Source organism: Bombus vosnesenskii, unplaced genomic scaffold, assembly GCF_011952255.1.
Source record: "Bombus vosnesenskii isolate JDL3184/JDL3185 unplaced genomic scaffold, Bvos_JDL3184-5_v1.1 scf7180000013263, whole genome shotgun sequence".
NCBI classification, from domain to species: domain Eukaryota; kingdom Metazoa; phylum Arthropoda; class Insecta; order Hymenoptera; family Apidae; genus Bombus; species Bombus vosnesenskii.
Genome location: NW_022882923.1, coordinates 7,579,519 through 7,600,243, shown reverse-complemented (window position 1 = coordinate 7,600,243; position 20,725 = coordinate 7,579,519). Strand labels below are relative to the sequence as shown.

General features: G+C 32.8%; 1 protein-coding gene across 1 annotated transcript; it reads right to left on the bottom strand.

Moving 5' to 3' along the window:
• Nucleotides 1–7,908: 7,908 nt before the first annotated feature.
• Nucleotides 7,909–20,115, bottom strand: LOC117234545 (mitochondrial sodium/calcium exchanger protein-like). The gene is made up of 9 exons (XM_033495880.1): nucleotides 20,068–20,115; nucleotides 19,468–19,685; nucleotides 14,700–15,025; nucleotides 12,581–12,661; nucleotides 11,040–11,159; nucleotides 10,043–10,366; nucleotides 9,381–9,499; nucleotides 9,123–9,276; nucleotides 7,909–8,405 (listed from the first exon to the last, which is right to left on the bottom strand). The coding sequence occupies exons 1-9, from the start codon at nucleotides 20,113–20,115 to the stop codon at nucleotides 8,050–8,052; spliced, it is 1,746 nt and encodes a 581-aa protein (XP_033351771.1). The 3' UTR covers nucleotides 7,909–8,049.
• Between the last annotated feature and the right edge of the window lie 610 nt (nucleotides 20,116–20,725).

Genomic DNA, 20,725 nt, shown 5'->3' with positions numbered 1-20,725 from the left:
GTACAACATTTCACAATTTTCTGTCATCGATTAAAAATTAAGGATTATTCAATTAATAAATTTAAAATGTAGTACTACAGCTTCTGCGTTCATGAAACGAAAGAAATAGAAATTAAAATCCAGTTAGTAACTGTACAATGAAGTTATGAATAATTGAGTTAGGACAAATGAGTTTTCTGCTGTAAGTGATAGAAAACTGTTTCAGAAATAGAATTGAAAATTTCACGTCATGAGCTTGTTTAGATATTATAATGTTAAGCATAGCAAAACTCATATGAATTGTTCATAATGTAAATGCATATTTCATTTATATAAGCTTTTCAACGTAGCATACACCGATATAAAATGCAGAATATATTTCCACGTAACAGTACCTTTATTTCGTCAGTGAAAAATACAGATTTAATTATTTCTACCTTACTTAGCAAATGAAAGATACGCAAAGAATAATGAATTTGATAATATGTAAAATTTACATTACTACAGGGATCTTTTAATTCTTAAAACAACTTTAATTCCTACACACTTTCAGTGGCGGTATCGTATTCATTCTTTATGTCATTTCCAGAAAGCAAGGGAAATGGTTCGAAAATGCGAGCGACACTGGCGAAGGGGACAGAACGCAACAATACCGTACCATTATCAAAACGATCTGATAATAATAATAATGCCCTGTTATCGTCCCCTTTTATAATTTTCCGCGCAAAATATTTCTCTCGCGTCTTTCTTTACGGTCTGTTGCACATGCAAATGTCATATACATATGTATTTAGAATACGCGATAACGCAAACAACATAACTTATTTTCTTAATCTCATAAATTATAATATTGCTGAACAACGTGTTCTATAATTTAGTAGAACACGCTATGTATATGCCAAAGACAGTTCATTGAAGATTTTGAGATGCTCAATGCAAAAGTGGAACAGATGCAATTTTCCAAAAATGAAGTAAACAAAAAACGACACGTATTGTTTATATTTACCTGTAAGGAACGAAGGATACAAAAAGTAAACGATTAAATTGGTATAATTATAGTTTCCGAACTGTCATGAGAAATATATTGGAATTTTTTGATAACAAAAGAGAGAAGCAAAAGACACCATTTCGCTCATATTTATATCGAATTGAAATGAAATTTCAATTATCGAGTTTCTGTGCAAAGCATAATAAATTTAAATCTTTAGTGACGAAGGTAAAAATCAAACAATAGCATTAGTCATCACGATACGTGTTGCGTTATCAAATCGTATAATCCAGGATGTTTGGCGCGGTGGCTAATGAATCTGCTAGCGCGATGTTATCACAAAGACTAAGATCGAACGAACGACGAACACGAGGCCGGTCTTGACCGATAAGGGTCAAAGGACCAGACTAACCTTCGTACCATTCCCGAACTGTCGGTGAAATTGTTTGCGAATGAAAGCGAGATACAGAATATATTCCGGGGAATATTCATGATCAAACGAACACGAATCGTGAACCTTTAGTATTTACTAATGTGGGGAATATTTAATTACGTGAGATATTTTGCATATCAACGCTGCAAAATGAACGTTACGTTTTAATTAGCGTTGCTATTTGTTCGCATGTTTTCATTCTTCTTACGCTCAACTACCCGAGCAAATTATAATTACAGTCTTCTATCGCACATACATTGAAATTTACGTAAGAAACTCTTGCCACGTTCTAATCCCTAGTTTAATATATTTCGAGTCTTCGTCTATTGTAACATCTCTATTGTGCTCTCTGTGCATTGTGCTCATGCGGAGTATGAACACCGTAATTTTTGAAAGTAATATGCGATGATATGCAAAGAAGACCGGACGAAAGATTCGCTTTTAACTTTACCTCGGAGGAAGGAAGGTAAGATGAATTTTGAATAACGTAAGATTAAAGTATGGTAAGGAGGAAAGACAAAGTACAGTCGAGATATACGCTTTTCCTTTGCTGGAATGTTTATAAGCCTGTCAGTTTAATATACTGAATCCCAAGAAGAGGTACTGTTGTGCACCGTTATAAAACGTTTTGCTGATTAAATATATACATCTACCTGGAGGAATTGTGCATAACGTTCTATATGTATCAAGAAATATTGCAGTAACATAGATACACGTATGTACGTGTAACTAAAACAGTAAGTTCCAGTAGACTGAAAATTTTGTCAAAATCGTAACACGAAATATTTATTGAAATTGTAGAAAACATTTAATCTCGCGAACTGCTAATTCTAGCGTGCATTATATAACTTTGTATATTGCCAATAAACTGAGTACTTGAAGATATACTGAAGTTTCATATATTCTATAAAAAAATGTATTATTTAACGGTTTAATAGTTATTTTTTATTACTTAATTTTGAATTCTCGAAATATTATAAATTCACTATAAATTTGAACGAATATCAAACAAAATTATTAATTTTCATAGGTTTTTCATAGGCGAAAATAATTTATAACAATTAGATACATTAGGCTACCGCTTTCTAAAGGATATGATATTTTAAAGAAAATAGATGCTTGAAATTTTATTTCATAAAAAAAAGCACTAAAAACGTTTCATATGGACCAGTTAAATAATATTTACGTGAAAGAAAATAAATATCGCACAATATATATATGCAATAGCAAAATATTAACAATTGTTATACTTCAATTTCTGAAAAACTTGTGTTTCTACGATCCAGACTGTAATCGTCAGGATGTACAAAGCGGAGCAAGAGCACGGAGACTTTAAAGTTATTTCAACAATAAGTAACGATACCATTGAAGCATATTATGACAAAAGAGACGTTCAAGACAATTAATTAATCGTACAATATTTGTGCATATATCATGCACTGTAATTGGCAACTAACATTTAGCTCACACGAATAGTTAGAGACGTCGAAATTCTCGGTGCAGACGGAAATGAAAGGGTTAACGACGGAACAATACGAGCCTGCTCCAAGCTACCCCATAATGACGTCGTCCGTCCACGGAATATGGTTAATTATGTGCTAGCAGGCTTGCCTGACATCGACTCGAACAGGGGGAGACGTGTCGTTAATTTTATAGATAATTAGTGGAACAGAGGCGTTCAAGTGCTTGCGCAGGCAGGAATGAAATGCAAAAGTGCGCGGTGAAACCTGCTGATTGCATTACAGGAAAGACGAATAGCCGTTTCGGTGAATGGGCTCGTTAACTTGCACGCTTACAAATTGGCCACCATTTTGGTCGGCCGTTCTCCCCTTTTTCCGTAGTTTTACTTTTTCTTTCCTTCGCTCCTTCACCGCGCCGCGCCAACGAAAATCCACTAAAGCTAGATAAGAAGGCCAGAGATTAGACGCTTATGCCAATGCCGAACCTTACATTAGATATCTCGTATTATGTCTGGTATCTGCGTAGGAAAACGAGATGCCATCTAATGGCCCTATAAAAACCGTCCACCGTGAGAGATAATAAATGGAATCTTATTAATTCATCTGCTGAACTGTGAATATTTGATGCCTGTCAAATTATATTATTTGCTTCATTAAAATATTTCGAGGAAGGACAGATAGCGTTTAATTTATATAACATTTATGCAGTCGAAGAATTGCAAGTTTCTCTGATAGTATTTCACGTGTATTTCCAAACTGCTTAATTTCGGCGTAACGAAGTGGAATAATTTTGGATGTCAAAAAGGTGACGCTTATTTCCAATTCTTTTTGTGATTACCAATCTTCGCGGAAACACATTATTACGATGTATAAATTATAATGTAGGTACATCAGTGTGGCCATTGGGGACATGTTTTTTATCTGTTCGTAACGTAATAGAATACTAAATAAGGCAGTCAAATCATAATTTTCGATTTTCGTTCAAAATTTTCGAGTCATGGAACTTGTTTTGATAATAAACAATCAGGAATGTTGATTACTGGTTTTTCTGCGAATTTGCATATCCAATGATGAGCAAAAGTATTGACGTGGAACAACCGCTTTTGTGAAACTGTGTGTAAATTTGTAAAACCCGTGATTCCTTATGTAATCTTTTTTTGTAAAATATAATTTTCGAATTCGACGTTTAAATATATCGGAAGCAAAGGTTGAAAATAATTATATTAATTATATCTTTTAAAAAATTACATAGACAATCGTACATTTTGCAAGTTTACACAGTATTGTTGATATGTCAGGAAAACCTTGCTTATGTCAGTACTTTTATCCAATACTATATTATTACTGTTTAATATTTGTGTATTGTTATTATATTATACTTTATACTGTAGGTTGTTTGAAACATAATTATTTTTTTATACATTGCATAAACATAAAGATATCTTCATCTATATTATTCGCTCAATTTTTTTCTGTTACTTTTTAAAAACATTCCTCTCGTATTTGCACATATTTTTTCAGGATTACTACTAGAGTCAGTGTCCAAATATTTGGAAACTATTTTATTTGTTTTGCAATGATCGCAGTAGTTGACAGAAGCGTGATTTTCGACCGGAATTCAAACGCATGTATGGCAATTGTTAACAAGTGAGTGCAACAAGAAGCTGACACGGTCCTTGATTTTTTTATACGATACAATATGACGTTTCGTGACCCAATCCATCATGATTCTGTACGCACACAACAGATCACATAGGAGTACGTGTTGAACGTGAACATTATGTAAAAGTTAAAAAATCAATATCTCGACATGTGTTTCTATCTTGTACCTATAAACTTTTACGAACTATGTATAAAATAGTACAAAGTCATATGATAGGCAATTTAAAAAATAAACGTTTCTTAAAGTAAAATGAAGAGAATTTTAAACAAATTCTTTTCTGCAAATTATCTTGCAATTTATTATAAGAAAATACTTTACAATATTATATTTTTTATTATTTTAGTTGATGTTAGCGTTTTAGAACAGAGAGTTTTACAGAAGCATTTGAAAGTATGTCAAAATGACGAAAAATTTGTCTAATTTATTGAATTTAATACAGCATTTAATATACTTTATCAGCATAATTCTGCATTATAATCTTTTTGATGTTGTTACGAGAAAGAAATTTATTAAAGGCTTCCCTACTTAATTAGATTTTTAGCTGCTGATTTAAGATTTAATAATCTGCACGTACAATTTTTTTTTAATTTGCAATAATTTTAATATCCCCGAATAAAAATGATTATATCTCCAAATTCTGTGACGCCAATTCACAATGAATAAAATAAGTCTATAATACTTGGTGTCTTTAGTAATTATTATTGGAAACTTCATATACGCTTCCGCTCAAAAATTCATTTTTTATTTTTAATAAAGTTTGGATCTTTAATGTAGATTATGAACTTAAAGTTACACGCATTTTATAGTATAAATTATAATACATTATCGTCTTATAGTACATTAGCTACTTTTTTCCATTCCTTCCAGTCGCATACTTCTCGATCATTAGTGACAAAGTTGATACTGCTTTTGATTAAATTTGACAGTATTGGTCAGAGTCATCGAGTAATTTGATGCTTTGTCGTATCAGGCATCGAATTAAACGATAGTCTTGCATACCTTTTAATCACTGTTTCTTTCTAGCTTTCCAATCTTTCTAGCTGTCTAAGAAAATTAATAAACGTTTTATTATGATAATTAATAACATGAAATTTCAAAATTAACTTCATTGTATATTGAGGAATACTATAGATTAATTAACGTTGTTAATACAACGTTGTGTGAAAATTGAAAATTATTTATCGTAAATGGTGTAATGGAAAATTCGCCCATGAAATTAACATCTGTGATATTGAAAGTACCAGTTTCTTATTTATCTTGTACCGATAGACGCGCGGCACATCCCACGCCTGATTATGTATTCGATTAAATGTTTGCATCGTTGTTGGATCGCCCTAAATTATATGATAGCATAGAAAATGCAAAAGTGGTTGTGTATAGAGCGAAATCATACCAACACAGTCGTAGTTTTCTTGTCTGGCAGTATACATAGTTGCCATAATGTTAGTTCAGTTGGAAAACGCAACACCTCGGCTAGCCTCAAGGGAAATGTCGGAAAAAGGACCCAACATTGCTCGACTGTTGCTTTCACACGTTCGAATAATGTATATCCTTCTCGAATGCTTATGTAGCAGCCCCTTGGCCCATTAAAAATGTATCCCTGTCCACATAGTTACGATGTTGACTCATTTGCAGACATCGTTTACAAGAAAACCTTTTGCACCGTTGCCGTTTCCATGTAATCCGCGTTCTTTCTTTCCTTGAGCCTGTCCTTCCTTAAATAATTTATGGGGTGGATTCGGTGGTGATATCACTTATTAGGGGTTCTGCTATACGTAAAAAATGTATATCACGTCGTAGCTTAAAATGTTCTTCATTCGCTATTATTTCGACCCTCCCTTAAGTGAATATCCATCTTCAAAGCCATGCTTAGCCTTTTCCGGACTATAAATAAGACCTTTTTATTACTTCTTGCGTAAAAGGAGTCGAAGTTTTCATGTAGTTTTCATTATGTCAGCTTCTTACTCTGGTTGAATGTCTATTTCGTTATTTGAAAATGTAAATTTGTTTGAACGTTCATTGTATGAATACTTTTTATAGTATTATTTTGATAAAAACTTTCAAAATATCCTACAAACTTATTCTAAAAATCGAACTTATTACTACAAAATATCTGTCAGTACAAATCATATTTTGATTTTATTTCATCGCAATGAACCAATAAACTCTCTCTATCAATTCACCTGGTATTGATACAGGTTTCATATATCTTTCATTTTTAAAGCTATCTTCGCATAAAAGTCCAATGGGAGACTATAAAATTGGAGACGATATTAGAGCCCAAAGTGTCTACTGTTCTTTTCGAATTTCGTATTTTTATTATAAGTTTTTAATAAAGCTTTAAATGTCTCATATTTGTATAATATTTTTTGCTCGATTATACTCACAGAATATTGACAAAGTGAGTGTTAAAACCTAGGAGGATATAACCATTTTGCTGCTATTAAATAATATGGAACCCATTTTGCGAAAAGCAGGTAATAAATAAAGAGAAAATTTATACCGAAAATTTTGTTTTATCAACTATTTCTTCTGTATACAATATAATGGATAGTATTATTAATTAAAGTACTGAAGGTAAATGACTTCAGCACACCATAAGAGTTATTAATATCAACTCAATTAATTTGATGCTTATAATATTGTTTATTATTAATTTCATATTTATTGCTTGAAAGCAAAGCTAAACGGGCGGGCGATCCATAACTTTATAATGTTTTATAGGCATTCTATCATTTCCATATAATACAAATTCTTGTCGTTACTAGTAGACTGAGTTAAAATTTGGTTAATTGAAATTTAATTTTCATTTCCGAATAATAAATGAAAGTCATGGCGATATACATAAATTTTTAGCGAATTTAACTATAAACATACTTCAGTTTAGAATAAAATATTTAGTTCTCATAATATTAACGTAAATACAGCCTACAGTATAAAAGTATTAACATTTACACTGCAAGATATAATAAATATATGGTTTAATTTAAATCAACATACTTACTTTCTACTTGAAGATTACAAGAAAAAGAAACCAGAACATTTCTGTCGACTTTCTGATTTTAATGTCATTTTCTGATTAAAAAATAGTATTTTGATATGATATAGTTGAAGACAAAAACAACCTATCACATGCATATAAGCCTTTTAAATGTAACTTTTAATTTATAACAAAATTTTGAAAAAAATGTACGACTATTAAGATAAATATATTTGAATATCTTCCATATTTTAACATCATGACAAGCGATATCATTAAAATTATGAAGTAGGTGAAACAATATACGTTTAGTTCCAAAATTAAATACAAAAACAATTTCGCTAATATAGAATGGACTGAGACAACGTATTTAAATTTTGAAACTATACTTTCGGAAGAAATAATCGGGTTCTTTTCCTGTAATCTGCTCTTTTATAAAGATAGTCGATATTATATGTACGTATTATTTATTTTTCGCGTATTTGTCTCAGCATTACCGTGCAAATGCGATTCAAGTTATTCATTAAGAATTTTATCCGATTCTAGTTACGGTCGATGATCGGTACCGAGTGGATGAATCGCTTTGAATTCGCTGAGGAACTGAATGAGAATAAACGTGAAATATATAGTATATAAGAGATAGCCGTATGATTTTCGTGCTATAGACCCGGTAATGTTTAAGTAAATAATAGACGTTATTAATGAGCACAGAAGGAAAGCCAAACAACCAGGCGCCATATCGCTCATTCTCATGTTTGTACGATGCTCTGGGTGTTTGCTGGCTGCCATTCCGTAAGTTAGTCCCAATCCCAAGAGTGTATTGAACATCGGTCCGCCAAAGCAAGCTGCATATCCCATTCGTGGAAATCCTTGTCTAGCTATGGCGACGTTCGATATGAGATCTATAAGCAGATTTCAGTCAATATCTGGTCTATAGTTAACGTTCAAGTGAAATATTAGATGATTGGATTCACAACCAAGAGCTACACAGCTCGTGTAACTACTTTTTAAATATTCAACAGCTAGTGGGGTGCGTTATGGAGTTTGCTTCTTTTATTTATACTTTATTGAACGGTTTTTAATGGAAAGTAAAGACGATAAAAACATGCGATGGTGGAATGTAGTTTAAGGGTCATGAGGATAATATTTACACTGGCTATAAAAAGTAATTTGCACACCATTGTATTTATTATAGCATTTACATACTAATAATTAATTAGGTTCAGGTATATTAAATTTCACATCATTTAGCAGTACTTTCATATGACTAGAAAAATTTGAAATGTAAAATGATAGAAAGAAAATACACAATTTTTCGTCGCATGAAACGTGTCAATATTAAAAAGTATGTAGACGTAAGCACAAAAGTCTATGACGCTTGAAATCCTAATTTTAAATTCAAACATAAGTTCCAATAATTTGTAAGTGTGAATTTGTAAGTGTAACTTTGTGCAAGTGTGTAATTATACATGATTTGCCTATATTAAGTTTCAAATAACTTTCATGTAAGGGTTAATGTATAATGTAATTACGTGGTTTCAGTTGACCATGTCGAACAACAGGAAAGCTAGAGGCAATTCAACGCACGAATTATTTTACAATAATATTGTTGCACTCACCACCTACGCTGTTTCCCCACGCGAGGAACGTAATACCGAGCATGGCGTCCGATATACTGAAAGCGTATCCTACGCATTGGAGGACTGCCATCACCTCTCCGGCTACCAAATAGACCGTCAGCATAGCAGCCAAGAATCCGAAAAATGCAAAAGCCTGCAATTAATTTGTCGCCGGCCGTTATGAGCAAGCAGTTGTATGAGAGCGCAGCGGATACGAAAGCTTGGCGCGAATGGCGAAAAGGTAGAAAAAGTACTCACGTTATGAAACTTTGGTACGCGATCCACGTGGGTCATTAGAAATACAATTACACCAATTACGGTACCGACCACCAGGAATATTGGCACCACTGAAACCGGGCCAAAATGTGTTTTCCAAACTACGGAACGAGGGTGAAAATGAGATGGCAGTCGTGATAGCTGACCGAAGATATTTTTAACTACTAATGAAAGCTAGAAAAGTTCTTATTACTTCGGTAGTTATCGTTTTCAATAACGTATGTGAGAAATTCTCGACTAAATTAATCTTACGATTAAAACTCAAAATAAGTGTTTATCTGGTTGATAGTATACATCAGACACGCTATTTGATTGTTACACGACTATGTAATTTTTAATAATAATTTATCTTCCTAGATAGTCATATAGAAGAAAAGAACAGAAAGTCAGTTGGAATAGGTACGTTAATATTACGTAATATATTAATATTAAAAAAGTGGTGGAAAGAAGTGGAATCGGTGTATAAACATCTGTGACAGTTTGTTTTAATTTCGACTAAACTCTGGCAATTTGTATGTTACAAAAATGGGCATGCTTACCTATATTTCACCACGTTAAAATTTTTCCGCGAAATCTCCAGCTTTTATTAGTGCTGGCAATTTATAACGGCGGCCGTAAAAGGCGCGACAATTAATACAACTAACCGTTTAATAGAAACAACGACAACGTCGGTGTCACACACAGCTGGAAGCAATTTAGCAACTTGGTCCAACCTCTCTTTACCGTAGTCATGTTCACAAGCGGAATAAATAATTGAAGAAGAAGCATGACGGGCGAACGTATGATTAAAATAAATTTAACGAGTCGATTTGCACTTGTCCAATCTTCTTCTCCTATCGGATTAATGTCATAGAGAAATTCCTTGAAAAGTCCCTTTGGCCTGTCGACGTCTTCTACCACCATCTCTTCTGGCAGTGTTGTTCTGTTTTGCCTCTGTTCTTTCTCCAGCTCGACCGCAATTGCAATATCTGATACGTGGAAGATTTATTATTGTATGAAACATCTGGAGAAAGGACTAAATGTTTTACTAATAAATAATATTCCTATAATATAATATTAATTGTATTTTTTAATGTGCGACTTGGTTTACGTAAGATATAACTATATGAACTTGTTTCTGCAAGAACTATCGTACTAAAGATAGGAAAATCTTTCTATGATATTTTATAATCCTTTGGGACGTATTCCGTAAGAAATGGTATATTGGTGTCTACTCTCCAAGGAGTGAAAGTCCAGAAATTGAACCTACCTTCCTTAATTTATTTGGCTTGACACGTAAGTTTCTGCATTCTTTAATAATCCTTTAACGGAAATTAATATTTCCATAGAAATTATTTTTATAACATATACATAGTATACAGCGTATTAAATAAACGATCAAAAAAAAAAAAAATTACCTACGTGATATCGGATAAACTTGAGGTATAGCATAGATATACGTATACCAAAACAGCGTAAGAAAGGAAAGTTGACGAATTAGAATGCGATTCTAGACGAATACTATTCTATACTATACTCTAACTTGACTGTGAAACATTTGTGAAAGGTCTACACAAAAATTCATGAAAGCGTACGTACTGTGATTTTGATTTAATGAAAGCGAGAAAAGTGCATGATCAATTGGGGAAATAACATGCATACCCATCTTAGTTCGCAACCTAACGGCACGACCCTTTACGGGAATCCTGGGAATGATGTCCTTGTCCTTGTTCGCCAAGTAAGTGCGCAGGATATCTGGATCGGGTACGCTTGGGATCCTGCCTGCGAAAGTACATAAGGGAACCTTGCAGGGAAAGGATCGATAACTACACTTGCGTCGACATCCTTTTTTGTCTTCGCAAGTAGAAGTATTCGTTTCGAAATGCTTTCAGCCTTTTCATAGATACGTCCGCGTAATGTTTGGCTTCGGTTGCAAACCGAGCAAGGAACGTAACAAACAGTACACATAGTACATGTTAAACAGAGGTTCAATAGCATTCAAACACGATTTCTTCGTATTTTGTTTCTCTGGTCGGTGGAAATTATTCTTTTTCTTAAGTCGTAGTTATTGTTTGAAAAGACAAAAGTACTTATTTTCCTCCTGTTCGTATTTAATGAGTTGAGAATTATAGAGTGATGTGAATCAATCGATTGAGTCTTCTCATAATAGAACTAGTCTCTTCATAATAGAACTATTATTATTGTAAAATATTCACTATACTTTTTAAGCCATTGGCAATCTATCGTGACTGATATTAAAGTTATATTTTATTTTATTACGAAACAATAGTAAAAGTTATGCAAATATTTTGTACATTTTATAACATTATATTTACCAGATACGAATATGAAATTCTAATGCTTTGGGTTAGGTCTATTAAAATCTATTAAAACCTGCGGAATATCTTTTCATTCTTATTTTAAATACTATTCTCGTCGTATGTTATTAAACTCCTTTCGAAACAATTTTCTCATTTGCATATAATGTAAACAAAATTATAGCTATAAATGTAAAAATATTCACATTCTCGTCATTATCCGACAACTATAGGTAACGGATTTATGATATGTATTCAGACATCGCATTAGTTATAGAAAATATTAAATTTTTGTTTCCTTGTCTGCTTCTCTCACGAATCTATGCTATTTCTAAAAAAAATATACCGAGAATTAATGACGTGAACAACCTGTATAGCTAGTATGTAAAGAAGATTTATATTGTTTGAGACGGAAAACAAGATGTGTATTAACAAGGAAAATACAGATGGCTGTGAAATCGAGTAAATATTTGTTCCATTATTTTTTATCGGAAAAATCTATCGTCAGCCACATTCGTTACTGTGCAACGTCGATATAGTCGACTGAAACTTTATCGAAGAGTTTCTCCTCCACTCGTTACAACGCGTAATTGTAATCGAACAATATCGTTTTCTTAATTAAATCGAGTTTTCAAGCTGCTTTTGTTGTTTCCAGTTTATGTTTCCTTTCATATTCTCATTTTCGAGTATAACATTACACATCTGAATTACGTTTATGTCTAGGGAAAGTTATTCGTTTGAATAGGGCTTGCCCAGGATTCAATATGAAACCCTTTGTTTCCCATGGAAATTCTGGGAAACCCCTTTCTTCCTGCCCGGATTTGGTCATACCACTGAATGATGCTTTATCAAGCGTTTCGAAAAGTTATGCAGCATTAAACGCACTTTTTAGCCTCTCCTCCCGGTTCTCGTATATCTGCATTATCACCACCAGGCTGATGAACAATAGGTAGCAAAGAACAAAGCCTGCAATTAAAATGTATCAGCATTAAAAAGCATTACCGTCGTTTGGTCATGCAGGTGCGCACAAAAGTCAGAGTAATTAATTGCCACAAAAGCGCAATGTGACACGGAAAAACTTGCGGCGCATTGTAAATCTCTCCTTAAATTAGGGAATGGTAAAAAGGACTTATTAGTTTTGCTCGTTTTTGCATCGCAGCGAGCCGGATGTTTTATTCGCGCCCATTATGCGTGAAATTATTCTGAGAAACTCACAACAATGGAACACTTGGGCTAATAATTAATTGCGCTGTTCTAATGATCAATATCAATAAATTTGTCGATTGAAAGTGGAGCTTTCTGGAGACTATGGGTTAAGGTGATGAATTGAATTAATCTCATTGGAAATTTTATTTTCTTTCTTTTTCATTCAAAGCTAAATTTGAAATAAATAAGTAACTTTTAAAAAAAGTCTATTGTTCGTACGAAAAGGAAAATTTAATTTCTTGCTTGTTATCTGGAAAATGAAGTAATATTTTACAACCGTTCTGCCATTTTTTGTAACAGACGTATGTATTCTTTTTGCATAAATTCAAAGAAAAACTGAATATTTTCAATGACAACTGACGCAGTAATGAAATCTACATACATATATGCGCGAAATAAATAAAAATACCATAACTTTTCGAGTGTTTTGTGCTTCGATGGGAAATATAATAAGTATCATTCTTTATTAATAATTTCTAGTAATTAGTAAATATTAGAATACTGGCTACATATTCCTCAATCTACTGCAATACTAATCATTTCAGCATTAAGTACTTCAATATACTAATTAGATACGAACCGAGAATAAGTACCGACTTCAATTGTTGGATCATTGGAATGAAATTTCGATGAAATATTTGTAAATTTTTTATCAACTTTTTTAGTCTTTTAAAGTTTGAGAGGCTTATGAATCGCAGCAGAAATTCGTGGGGGTTAAATTGTGAGGAAGCCGAAACGATGGCAGAAAGATCGTGGCTTTGCTTAATTAAATTCATTCCAGAGTTATCGTTATTGCCAAATTAAACTGCATACGTATGGTTCTCACCCGTAGATAAATTTTTCCGTTTCTGAGCATGAGCATGAAGCATGGCATATTTGATCACCACCCCATTTTTCCCCCTTTTATATCTCTTCTACACTTCGTCCAGATAATTTTATGCAGATCTAGAGGGCACACTATTATTTTTTACTCCTCAATCCTTTTTTAAGGAATATCGAAAAACGAATAAATAAACGGAGATATATGAAATTCATGCATATAAGGTACTCAGTAATCTCCAAATAATTCTATTGTTATAATTCCAAGTCTTATAAAATAATGATAACGAATGATGAAAACTTTTATTTTCAAAGTAATTTAGAAAAACTAAAATAAAACTAAATAAAAAGAACAATATTTCTTCTGGATAGCTGAACGAATATTTTACTTGTTAAATACGGGATGTCAAAGGAAAGCATTGGGAAAGATTAAAGGAAATTGTCATATAGAGGAAAAAGATCACAGTAAACATGGATCAAAAAAGAAGAAAATGTTTTCGATGTTATAGACAATAGAAATATCGTTCAGTTTGAAATCCTTTTCGATTGTTTATTTTCAACTCCGTGAACTCTTTGTTGAATTTCAAAAATGTTCCACTAAAAAAGGCGAAAAATGTAACAGATCGTGCTTTTCTGGTCTGCAATTAAAATTTAACGATTTATTTCGATTAAATTTTATGAAACTAAATTTCCAGAAAAGATCGAAGATTACAGGAGCGGCCGAACGCATTGATTTTTAACTCAGTTACCAAAGCCCTTTCTAAAACAGGCTTCGTAACGTAACATACAACGTTCCAAAGAACTCTCTACAGTTTCCTCAAAGTTCCACGCTTCCTCGGAACATTCGACTCGAGAGGTTCCTCCATGTGAAAGTTGAGGGGATTGCGAATCCAGCGTTCGAGTCGGGTAACAAAGATAACGGAATAAAAGGCGCGATTTGAGTCTCGTAAAGGTCCGATATTGAGAAAGGTGTACGTACTGATAGCTTCCCAAAGGTGAATCGTGCCATCTTTTATGACGTAGCTGATCCAGCATACCGTAACGATGTAAAAGCATGCGTCTCTCATCAAGGGTTTCAACAGGACTCGAAAGGGCTTGACTACCGCAACAGAGCCGGCGATAATCGCCGTCACGAAGACACCGGCGCCGATTAATTCCGTGAACATTATTATCCCTTCGTCGGTACCCGATACGAGGGACGTGAAGATGTCAGGAGCACCGTTTCCGAATGCCAATATCGTCACCCCGGCTATATTGTCCGACAGCTGCAAAACACTGGCTATCACCGCCAGTGACGGGCAGAAGCTACACAGACAGAGGAAATGAAAAAATGGTGGGACAATCGTAGGGTGTTTGGAGTTGAGAATGGGCTACATGGTTCGGACAAACACCGTCTCGTGTTAATCGGATTTTCATTATAGGTGTTACATCCAATATGGTATGGTAACAGATCAGTTTAGATGAAATCTATCTCTATAGGATGTCCCAGATCTTTTATGCAAAATTGGCTTATACTCTACAAGTAAAAGTAAGAAAAAGCGTGTAACACAGGATCGTGTGGTCTTTCGTTCGATATAACGATTAAACGAGCATTAACTTTAATGACGAACAGTTCAAATAAAATTGACTCTTTGATCCTCAGGATCGTTAAATACCACGATACTAAACTTCCTCTTGCGAGAAACTTTCAAAGAGAAAGATTTTCAACCAAAAATTAATAGACATCGTAAATTAATATAAAAAATTCGTAATACTTATTTACATCGACAGAAAATGTATAATGTAATAAGTTCGATTTTTCATGAATATCAGCTCTGTAACCATAAGAATAACTGTAAGACTAAATTACGCTTCGAAACGGAATTAATATAAATATCGATAATTTGTTTCCATTCATTTCGTTTCATCGAATAAAAAATTGATCTATTGTTATTTTTATGAAAGTAACAAACCTTTTAGGAGCTATTTAATTACAAATCCCCTTACAATTTTCATTCCAAGAAGGAAAACCTAATTAAAACTGCCAGTGCAGTTTATTCAATTCACCATCATTTTCTGTGCTCTTCTTCCAAAAAATTCCCAATACCTATGAAAGTTTCTCCCAATATTTCCTAACTTTTAATTTGCCTCCCGCGGCCAAATCGATATCATGTACATATCGTAAAAGCGTGTGTCGAAATATACACAGTGATCGTATTAAAAGATGAAACGTGAGTCTAGAGAAGAAGAACGGTAATGATTAATTTACGACGATCGCAATCGCTTTGGTTCGATATTTAATTTGCAAACGTGGAGCAACAAATTACTCACGTTATCTCATTTCTGCCTATTTTATTCCCATGTACATAGATATGTGCGTTTTTTTTTATCGTGAATCGAATTTCGATGTAACCGCATTTCTAAATACACTCCGTACGGCACGTTAAATGAATTAGGTTTCATCCGATACGCGTTTAGCTGTAAGCGTTGAAGGAGGAGTAAAGAGGAGAAGAAAGCAATGGAGGACGTGATATACGACAAAAAAGTTGGCGAGCAAATTCGTAATTAATTCCTTTCCTTTGTCACGTCCGGCAGAAAGGTCCTTCACGTAGAAAGAGATATTGGATTTAATTGTTTTAATAAATTTCACAGGAAAGATTATCCTTCAATAACGATCTTGTAATGTCATTTTATCATAATTAAAAATTAATCCTATTAAATGTTCTTCAAAGATAAAAGGAAAAACTCTAACCATTTAATACCAATAGGACACGCAAATGTATTTGATGTTAAAAGTGTCTATATTGAGTCAAATCCTTCAGCTTTATTTATGTATAATCTGTCTTTCATACGTGTTAATACGATATAATCAAATAAAGTAAATAGTTAAGCCTCGAATCTTAAATTTTTTACTCAAATCAGTATTGATATTTTTACGTTGAAATAAATGTTCGACCATTTCGCAGGGAAACGTGTTTACAGTATAACGCGCCAACGAGGGTCGTAAACTCTCGTTATGATACAATAATCGACACTATAAATCAGCCGATCCCTTACTTTGTTTAAGATAATAGAAATAAAAGACAAAAAAGAATTGGTCGAATGATTATAACATTGAGTTAAGAGTTTAAATATACAGTTTATTTCCAACAACTTTGAAGAATGCGAGTGATACGTGTAAAAGTTTTCAGCAGAGTCAATAGCAATTGTCTTCTGTGACAATGGCCCTAGATGTATAAGGAACTAGTGATGGGTACTGACCTCCCCCATCAACGGTCATTTGCGAGTGGAAGTGGCTTTCGAACATTGTACATGGGAAAACCTGCCTTTCTTATATTTTGCCGGAATGAGTAATAACCTGAAGAAACGTCTCGACTTGAAATATCCTTGTAGTAATTAAGAGTCTCGACAGTAAAGTAAAGAATGCTAAATCTTATACCAGTTCCTTAGGATTATTGCGGGTCTGAGTAAGTAGCTGAGTATATAGCTGGTGGCTATTTTGACAGACGGGTGGATTATAGCATATGGTAGAGTCTTGGGATGTAACAATAAATGTGAAGCATCTAACTTTTGAAAATTTACTTAGAAAATTGTTATTTTCTATGTAAAATAGTCGAAAGTAATAAAAGATAAATGGAAAGCACTCAAACACCCTTAGAAACTTTTTATATGTTTAGTGTTATACATAAAACATTTTTGAAATCTCGTTAGCATTGAGATACGACTATCGTGATTATGTTGGTAAAATTTGAATCGGATCTGAAATAGTATAAGATACAAGATGTTAATTGGAAGTATACTTTTCGCAAAGATCACGAGAATATTTGAACAGTAAACAATGCACTGTATTAATAAGTTAAAATACCTATTTAGTGAGACAATCTTTAGCACTAATTATTGTATCGTATTGTATTATTGTATTCACGTTATATACTAATTTTTCTTTCATTTAGTGTATGTTTGCAATAAATGTCTCGTAACTTCTATAAATGTTTTCGAATTGATTTCAAATTTTACTATTATAATCACGCTAGTCGTGAATCATTACGGTGCTAACAAAATTTCAAACAGAGTCGTACAATGCACATAATATATTCATCAACATTTTTTGTAGCAAATGTACGAATATTTTCGTGAACCACTGTATATGTATATTAGTAACACAGTACACTTCTGTTAAATCCTATTGTGAAATCATATCACTTGACTATTCGATCCTTTTCATGTGGGATGGACTATTGCTTTTGACCCATTGCATCGAATATTCCGGATGATCATAGCTATATCTATTGAGAGCAGCCACAATAGGCAATAGATTGTAACTGCTTAAATCGCATTTAAGTTATATACGTGATACATACATGTTAAAATTTTATTAGGGAAGCAAGAGGCCAGCAACCGTGTTGTAGGGGCAGATGGTTTCTTTTTAATGACGGGGTATAAAGCTTTCGCCGACCATTTGGATTAAAATTGAATCGCTTTCCGCATGAGAATATGTCGATTCGCACGCACACGATGAGCTATAATTCACCCTTTACTGAACACAATGTGCCGTGAAAGACTTTATGCGTCACCTAACCATCGATATCGGCACTTTTATGGAAAATCATAGAAATTTTATTTCCCCCATAACTATTTTATTAACTATCATTCCGCGATTTTCCTCGCTTTTGATCAAACCTGCGTACAACGTCTATGACGTATAAAATGTCGAAATAAGCAACGTTGGTAGATGCCTTAGTACCTTGACAAAAAAAAGTAATTACGCTTCCTACGACGAGAATTTAAAAACTAAAAAAAAGAATTTTGTAAATGGAGATGTGAAATGTATATTTGTATTTCGTTAAAGAGGAGAAACACATATATATGAGAAAAATAATAATTAGCAAAATAAGATATATGTCTCTAGCGTGATATTCTAATAAATGAAACAAAAATCTGTAAAATGAAATCTATTTTGTAAATCTTAATCGGATTCTACCAAATAATTTCTATTGAGGATAATAATTTAATACTTAATTGAAGTACATATCTGCGATTGTCTTACATTAATATCTATTAAATAATTAAATTAGTTTTAGTTAATTAGCTAAGGATTCATAACGCAGATGAAGAATAATTCGAAATCTCGAATCAGACCAAATCAAAATTAAAAGACGTTGTGGAATTCAATATAAAGATACCATATCCTTTGCCTAATCGAATTTCATAAATAATTATGAATATCATCATAAATTATTCCAAGTCTCTTTTGTCTTATCTTATGAATAAAATGAGATAATGCAAAGGATGAAAAATCGTAAACAGAGCAGTGAATAATAATCTAATATCGTAATTTTATAAAACTAGTACTTTCCTGTTCTTTAGACCAGAAACAAAATTTTTAAGGTACTACAAACATTTGGAAATATTTAGCAAAGACGATTCTCTTTAATTTCGATAAAAGAATTGAGATGAATGAAATTTTAAGAAACAAATTTTCAACTCCCGTATAGGCAATCAAAGTCCTTATCACGCATCCTACTCCTATAGATCAGATACGTAGCGATAATATTACTTTCATACATTCCCGAATCTTCTAATTATTTCTTGTAACCTATTATAGAAGATAGATATAGAAGAAAGGACGGAATGTTTTTAAAAGATTATTAAAGAATTTATAAATGGCTATTCGGATATCTAGTTGCTGACTCAAAGGTTAAATACAAAGTATTTTAATAATTAGCGAGAAAGATATAAAGCCTTTAATCTTAGAAATAGCTACTCACAAATTGTCCGCTGTAGTTCCTAAAATTAAAAACAGATATAAAAGCCATATGACCATTATCGCCAGTCCTATAGTGAATAAAAACGTGTTCTCCGAACCAAAGGAGCAAAAAAGGATTTCCGTATATTGAATTACGGAATCCGTGAAACAATCTTTGGTTTCTTTCACCCATCTACAACGATCTTCAGTGGGAATGTTCCAAACGTATGAACAATCGTCCTATAAATGAAAAAGTTAGATTAGAACTATAAAATAGAATATTAGAAGCATAGAATAGAACTAGTAAACTTTGGATTCGATATAATAAAATATGCCAGTCGGTAGATTATGAATACTTATGCAAATTCATATATTTATGATCATAGTTAACGAAAACTTACTTACTTAATTGTATATGTCAATAATGAGAGAATGTTTTATGAGTAATGTAATGTTGTTTAAATTCAATTCTACGTACCGTGGATAAAGCAAATGATACTCAGAAACTACAATGTTTTACAGTGCAAAATTGTCTTATGACTGTGATACATTAAATGGTACCGTTTCAACGCCAATTTGGAGAACAAAATGGAAAATATGTATTATGTAAATGTCACTGTACCTTACGTATCGGTAAGTATCCATGTCTTAAAAAAGCGTTCGAATTCATTTGGAGTTTCCACTTATATCTTCTTTAATATTAATATAACTTTCAACTTAATTTTATGAAATTAAAATGATAGATACTGTCAGTATTGTGACAATACTGAATTGAGATACGATTGAGTAAGATTTCAATTGTTTATGGGAAGTGATATTTTATTGAATTTTTCGACAAGAAATAATTGACTCAAATCATTGACACGAACGGCACAGACGTGATATTTAAATAGGATTCTGTGTTTAACGTCCTGAAATAATGATCTCGAAAAAATCATGGTGTTTTTCACGCTCTCTAGAATTTAGAACGTCGTGTCGTTGCGACGATTGTAATTATAAATCATAGATTTGAAGGTGCTCCGTTTATTCAAACAAAAGTTTTGTTAATCCTCGATTAGATAAACATCATTGAACACATTTATCTGATCGTGAAATCTATTATATGAAGGAGAAATTCTAAGAACAGATTCGAGTAAACGAAATTGTATCGTACTTTTAATACAAATTACAGACGTTTTTAAATCAAATTAATAATTCAACTTGTTCGATTGTTTCGCAAGGAAACGCGTTCACAGTATAGCGCGTCAACGAGAGGCGTAACTTCTCGGTTTGATACGATA